Genomic DNA, 7,276 nt, shown 5'->3' on the forward strand with positions numbered 1-7,276 from the left:
AAATTTAGGCACACAAAAGGTGTCTAAGATACCACAGCAACTCAGCTCTCGACATCTAATCCCCTGCTCTAACCACTGGACAACACTTTCTCTAAAGCTACAATGGCACAGGGAAATTCTGCATGCTGGAGTCCCACAGCCCTGCCAGGGGGAGCAGAGGACCTCTTGAAGCAGAGGCAAGCTCTAGGACTATCAGTTAAAGCAAAAAAACCAGTCACCAGCTATTAATTCCTTACAGTAGGTGTAAGCAGCCCCCCCATTCGCTTTCCACATTGACGACAAAAGACACATCGACCTTGGAGGGTTTCTCGGAGACTTGCCTTGTCTGGGTACTTTTGAACCAGGTCCTGGACTTTAACAGCATTGTCATGCGCTGCCTCAATGACCAAGCGCCCTGGATGATCCGACTCCATCTTCTGGCACAGCAGCTTCTCTAGGATGGAGATCAAAGTGCCTGTGTGGGGATGAGAAACAGCCCAGGTTACATGGTGGCAACGAGCACCTGTGTGTGTAACCACATGGACCCAGTATGGACCTTTGTCCCTCTATAGTGACCAGTCCATATAAAGAGCTTTATGAACTTGTTACTTTACTCCCTCCAGCTAACAGGCATAGTCCTTTAGCTCAAGCAACAGAGGCTGATGCTTCTAAATCCACAGATTCCAGGTTCAGTGCCTGCAGAAGACCTCTCCCTAAGGGTCATTACATATGGGCAAGCAATAACGAATTCCCAGCTGTAGGGAAGGGGGGAGCTGGAGGACAATAAAAGGCTCATATCCTGCAGGAGAAAGGAAAATCCTGACCACAGGGTTTCAGATTTGGTTTCCACTCACTGCACTTCCCTGGTGTCTGATGGGAGTTCCACTTGTTATTTTCCATCAGAGAAAGTGCTAAGTGACAGAGTTTGGCTCTAGATCTGAACTTCCTCCAAAGTTCAACAGGATTTAAACCACATTCCTTAATGGAGCCACAAACTTTGTTCCCCAGCAGTTTCTCAAAGGTCTTTTTTTATGCTAACTTTTCTTGGGTAAGTGATGTAGGGTCAATCTATACTGCAAGACAAATCAACAAGCCTTCCCCTTTCTCAAACATATGGCCAGGCTACAGAACTTTTATGAACAGATTTGCAAAACAGAAACCACCACCAAACCCCCGTTTCGCTGCCAGCGCGGACTGGGCATAGTAATTCTCTGTACCCCCACAGCACCTTGCATGGAAGGATCTGATGGCACATACAAACATTAATGAATTCAATCTCCCCCTCCCCCTCCCCCCCCACAAAGTAGGGAAGCATCATTATACTCATGCTATGGACTGGGAAACTGAGGCACGAGGTTATGCCATTTACCCACTGCCAAAATAGCGAGCCTACGAAACAGCCAGGAAAAGAACACAGGAGTCCTAAATTCTAGTCCTGTGGCTTAACCTTGCGGCCATGGGTGTTCCCCTGATTTGGTTAAAATGGATTTTTGGGACTCTGCTTGGAGAAGGGTGATGTAGTCATTAGTCAGTTAACATCTGACACGTTCTGAAGAGAAATACTATTGTTACCCTAGGAAGAGACAGTGGTTATTTTTCAGCCCTGGCCAGAACTGGACCACATCTCGCCCCCTGCTCTCTCACTTTTGGATTCCTTGGTGTTCTCCGTTGTCATGAGGTTTGCATCCTCGTCTCTCTGGTAGGCCGTGAGACAAGCTGGGTTAAAGGTCCAGGATTGCCCTCCGACAGACACTCTCAAGTCTCCATCCCCAAACACCTTGATCACCTTGCCAATGTGCCCTAGCGTCTGCAATGGGAAGAGGTTTTTTTATTTTTCAAAAGGAAAGCAACGTATTTCCTGCTTTTCAAAACCAAGGTAACGCTTCTAAGGGTGGATTCCCAGGCAGCATTCCTAGCGTGTGAAGAGAAGCATTCAATGAGACACCACAGATGACAACTCCCACTTGAAGAATACACAAGTGTTCTCAACAGCTTCTTATTTGGTTGTATACAAAACGGATGTCTTTTCACATACAAGGGGAAGAGGGTCTCCAAGATACAATACAAACGTCTGGAGAGGAAGCCAGTGAAACAACAAAGCATGGTTTTCAGAACTCTAAGAGTCAGACACAGTCTCTGCTGTGCATTTTGCTACTTATGGAGCACCCTGTATTCTGCTCTTTAGCCCCATGAGTCTGAGCAGAGGAGAGTTTTCCATTTGCAATGGTTTGTCCCTCACCCTTGAGAATTAGAGAAGAAATAGAGGGAGACATTAAATTTGTTTGCTTAAAATTTCAGCAGAATTTCATTTTAAACTCACTGGTAGCCATCTCCTTTGGCAGGTGTCTCTCCCTCCCCCCCCCCCCCCCCCCCCTTTGCCCTCATTTTCTGAATGCTGCTGCGGGGCCGCATTGCTGAGGACCAGACACATTAAGCAACATTCTTTCCGAAAGCCATTAGCATGCCCACGTGTCTCCATGCACTGACCAATAGGGGGTGCTAAAGAGCAAGGAGGCTAGCATATCCAGCTGCTAACGTTTTTCTTAATGGATTAGAAATTGCAAGTTACTGGACTGTCTTGGAACTGGAGCACACTCACAGGTGCCATTTCATCTGTCCACTCCCCATGACCAGCTTGGAATCGCTTCACTGTTTCCATATCATCTATCACACGGACAACATCATCAACCCAAAAGGTGTTGAGCTAAAAGAAAAAGAAAGTCATATGCTTTTAGGGGATGAAACAAACAAAAAACAAGGCATTAAAAAAAGAAAGGAAAAAAAAAAGATAACCCATAACAAAACAATTCCATAAAGCACTAACCTTTGCAAAAACATCAGTCATGTTATTTAAAAAAAGCCATGTGCAGGATTAGGCAGGGCAAATGGTTTGAGGGCAGCACAATTTTCTTTTGCACCCACTCACATGATTTTATGCGTATGAATATCAGCTGGGATTGCACAGGGATTTCCCCAGGTCTGCCCCCTTTCCATGCCAGATGCAACACTCAGAGTTCAATGATATAGTTAACTCTGTTACTGGTATTAACTGTGTTTGCTATTTCCACCAGAAATGGGAAGTCGGAGATCATCCATTTACTTCCTTTGCCAGATGCTCCTGCTCTATGGAGAGGGAGCAATTTGTCCATCTATGCCCATCACCCACATAACCAATTGTATGTTTAAACCCATCCACGTTCCAAGACCCAGATCACGTTAGGGAAGGCTGGCAACCTCAACTTTATAAAGCAGGGCCCCAAGATGGGAGGAGTTGGACAAAAAAAGACTTGTATCTGTCAGAGCATTCAGGCAGAGATGGGAAGGGAAGCCAGAAGTGACCGAAGAACGCAGCAAGAAAGCGTGTGAAGCCAAGAGAGCAAGAGGAAAGAAAAGGTTAGTCCCAGTTTGTCAGGTGCTTTGGCGATGACAGGTGCTTGCTAAGGTGTTATTGCCGGAAGCCAGGAAGAGCTAAAGATCAGCAGCCTAGACAAGACACACAGGCACAGCAAACGTGTGGGGAAGAGAGAAGCAACTGAAGGAGACAACCAAAAGGAATTGCCAAAGATGAGCGAGAGGTTAACATGCCTGCGTGGCATTCAGACAGGTGCAAGGAAGCAGGAGCCCCCCATTGTGGCTGCACTGTTCATACAGGTCCTCCCTTGGAGGGTGAGGCTCATCAGCTTCTCCTGGGCTGTGTGTGTCCAGCAGAGGGTTCATTTTAATTAAAAAGAAAACCCCCAGTAGCTTCCCTAACGGTGATCACTGGGACTTGTCCGCTTACAGCCACCTCCCCACTTCTCAGGCCCACAAAGGGCCCTCGGATTCCTGACAAGCAGAGTGCTGCATGGGATGAACACAGAGTTAAATAACTGCCCCCAGGCAGCACCCCTGGGAATGGAGATGCAATTTAGAGGGCTACTGCCCCTTTCCCATGAGTAAAGCTGCTGTGTCCTGACTCATTCACACCAGGGGAAAAATTGTGAACAAGGAGAGGCCAGGCATGCCACAACAGCAGCATAGGCAATGGTATGGCCCAGGAAGGGTGACAAGGGGGTACTTTCCCTAGAAACCAGGGGACACACAAGCATTTCATATCAGATATCAGAGTCACTGATTAGGTGCAACTGGTCAGATAAACCACATGGTGTTGCTCTTGTTCCCTGATTGGACGAGCAGCACTAGCGCAAGCACGCATGCAAATATAAAATGTGATTAGTGCGAATTCTCAGGCACATGACTCAAACTCGCTTCTGGCAGACATCATCTATGCCAGTAAAACACAGAGCCTCAGAGAAAGCGACGCAGAAAGCGACATCACTGCTGCAGAAGCAAGTCAGTTTTAAATCGAGAACTAACGTCAGCAGGGAATTTTTTTCACACTGCTCAGACCTTGATTCAGGAAAGCATTTCAGCATGTGATTAATTACCTTCCTGAATCAGGGCCTCCGATCTCATTATTAGAAATCAATAATAAACACAGATAGTCCCATATGTCTACACTTTACATATGTTGATAAAGAATATCTGCTGGTCCCAAAATCGACAGCCTAATGAGCAGATTCCGATTACCCTGACGAGCACTGGCTAGACCCTTTCTTGACCAACAGCCCCACTGAAGTCAATGGGGCCACTCGAAGAGTAGGGAGTTATCCAACAGGATTAAATCCATCAGCCACTGGCCCCAAACAACAGACATGCACAAAAACCCAAGGCAGAGGTTAACAGGGGAGGCGGAAATTACTGATAAGAACATGGATGGATCATGGGAAGAGGTGGAATTTAAAGGTGAGCTACAAAGGACTTATTAAAAATTGGGCTAATTTCTTTCCTGTTTGATTTTTTTAACCTGACAAGTATCAGGCATGTCACATCTGGTCTTTCCTGGTGTCTCAGGGAAGGTGTATTCACAATAAACCATAAACTGAAAGGGTCAGGAGGAGAGACATCCTCTCTCTAAAACGTTAACTGGGCACTGGATTTAATTATTAACTAACTACAAACCAACAACTGCACCCCCCACCCAGGGCTTGAAATAGTCTAGCTACAAATTCCCTTCCTCCCCCCACTTGCTCAGCTTTCACTCTTCCACATTATTTCACTAATTGTCCAGTTCCAGAGTCATCCAAGGGCAAACAAGGCTTGAAATGCTCATGCTGACAAAAGCAAGAACAAAACCAGACCTTCTAGGCCTTTAACAAAAGAAAACAAAACCGAACAAAGAACACTCCACCATGCTCAGACCCAATTCCCCACCCAGTTTTTGCAGATCAGCTTTAAGGACAAATCTGAAGGAGAAAGAGAAGGTGCTCGCTAGATGTGACAGGGAGACCATTTCACCTCCATGTAGCACTCCAACTTTTAATCCATTAAAGACCTGATCACGACCACTGACATCAAAAGAAGTTTGGCTCCCATTAGCTCTTATAGGAGCAGGCTCAAGCCCTAGTTGTTACGAGATTTTGTCTGTCAACAACTTTCAGCTTAGTTATTGACAGAGTCCAAATTATTTAGGTAAATACAAACCCTACGTTATTTTTGCCTTTTACCCACAACCTTTTTGTTGGAGAAATCTGTGCAAGTGGTTCGAAGAGCCGCACTGTAAAAGAGGGGAAACCAACCCCACACTACCTATGCCTCTCTCATCCACGTTAGCATCCTTCTGTAGGAGATGGGCATTAAAAATCACATCCTCCCGATTACCAGTTTTCCCTCCTTTTGAACTCCAACTTTTTCTTCGCAGACTCTCTCAAGAGCTTACAGAGCTAGAAATCAAGGATTTTCTTAGCTTTGATGGCTGGAAAGAAATTAAGCCTGTCCCCCCTCTCTCTAGTCTAGCAGCGTTTGCTTTGGCACTTGTCCAAGACTAATTATGTCACATCCTAGGGGGCCACGGTCATTGTCATTCTGCGCACAGCTGTTCTGCCCAGTTTCCCACATCAGCACTTACCTTAGTCAGAGCTCCTGGGTGGAAAGTCCAGCGGGTTTCGCTGTTGAACTGGACTCTGACATCCCCTCTGTCCGTGATTCTGTGCACGGTCCCGGTCTGGCCAATGAACTTTAAATATGGAAAGAGAAGAAAGAAATATTGATGAGTTCGGATAATTTACACCAGCCAAGGATCTGCCGCTCACTGGTTAGCCTAACTATTAATAATGATTTGTATTACCACAGCACCCAGGAGCTCTAGTCAGGGACCAGGACCCCAATGGGCAGGCGCTGAATCAGCCAAGATACTGTTTGCTAAACAACAGACCTTGTCGAGCTGCGTAGCACTGGCTGATGCAGAGGCATGATTTGAGTTGCCATCGGATGGTATTCATTGGGGAAAAATTGTTCACCCGGACTTCTGATTTCAAGGTTTCTACTTTTATTTATGTCCTCTTTTTAAGCAAACAAGCAAAGTATTGTTTCAGACTCAAACTGGAATGGAATTGTATCTGTTCTCACCAGGCTTGCATTGAATGCATCTCACGGACTCAGACTGAGCAGATCTTAGCGCTGTGAGTGTGTACGCATGCAGCCTCTTTCATGCTGATTCTCGCCCCTCCCCTATGGAGTCATCTTTAGGTGCCTGGATGCAGTGTCCCCACAGTCAGGGCTCCAAGTGCTTTTCATTTATGCAGTAGAGGTCACCAAAAGGTGTTATGGCCCCACAGCAAATGTCCGATGGGACAGTGACATTGCTCAGAGACCTGCATTATCTTCTCTGTGGTCTGATGGTAAATTTACTGAAGGATGACTACCTATTTTTGGCAACCTCAGCAACCTATTAAATCCCAAGTGAATAGATTTGTGGGGGCAGGGAAAAGATGGATCTCTCCATTAATCAATTAATTTAGCATTCAGCATTAAAATGTCCATCTTCGGAGTTTTTTAAGAGCAGGTTAGACAGACACCTGTCAGGGATGGTCTAGCAACCTTTCTGAAGTGGTGTGCCGAGACTTCATTTATTCACTCTGATTTAAAGCTTCACGTGCCAGTAATGCATTTTAATGTTTTTAGAAGGACTCTCTCTATAACTCTATATTATATAACTAAACTATTGTTATATGTAAAATAAACAAGATTTTTAAAATGTTTAAGAAGCTTCATTTAAAATTAAATTAAAATGCAGATCTTATCAGTTTAGTGCAGTGGTTCTTAACCTGGGGTGCACGCACCTCCTGGGGGTGCGAGATGCCCTTTCTAGGGGTGCAAGACATGCGAGATTTTTTTAGAAGCTGGGGGCAGCTGCAGAGTGCTGGGCCCCGGCCAGGAGCAGAGCCCTGGGCTGGTTGCCGGTACCCCAGGCCGGCAG

At 45.8% G+C, this 7,276-nt stretch overlaps 1 protein-coding gene across 3 annotated transcripts in view; it reads right to left on the minus strand.

The window, feature by feature from the left end:
* The window catches only part of MIB2 (mindbomb E3 ubiquitin protein ligase 2), a 109,700-nt gene that overhangs the window by 22,714 nt on the left and 79,710 nt on the right, over positions 1–7,276 (minus strand). For 2 of the 3 annotated variants that reach the window (XM_026660035.2, XM_026660036.2), the window contains 4 exons: positions 5,927–6,034; positions 2,579–2,683; positions 1,624–1,786; positions 321–454 (listed from right to left, as the gene is read on the minus strand). In XM_026660035.2, coding sequence (XP_026515820.1) covers positions 321–454; positions 1,624–1,786; positions 2,579–2,683; positions 5,927–6,034 — 510 coding nt within the window. The remainder of the gene's footprint in view (positions 1–320; positions 455–1,623; positions 1,787–2,578; positions 2,684–5,926; positions 6,035–7,276) is intronic. The other variant, XM_026660037.2, reaches the window with a different exon arrangement.

This window comes from Terrapene carolina, unplaced genomic scaffold (assembly GCF_002925995.2).
Source record: "Terrapene carolina triunguis isolate 2854851 unplaced genomic scaffold, T_m_triunguis-2.0 Scaffold714, whole genome shotgun sequence".
Taxonomy (NCBI): domain Eukaryota; kingdom Metazoa; phylum Chordata; order Testudines; family Emydidae; genus Terrapene; species Terrapene triunguis.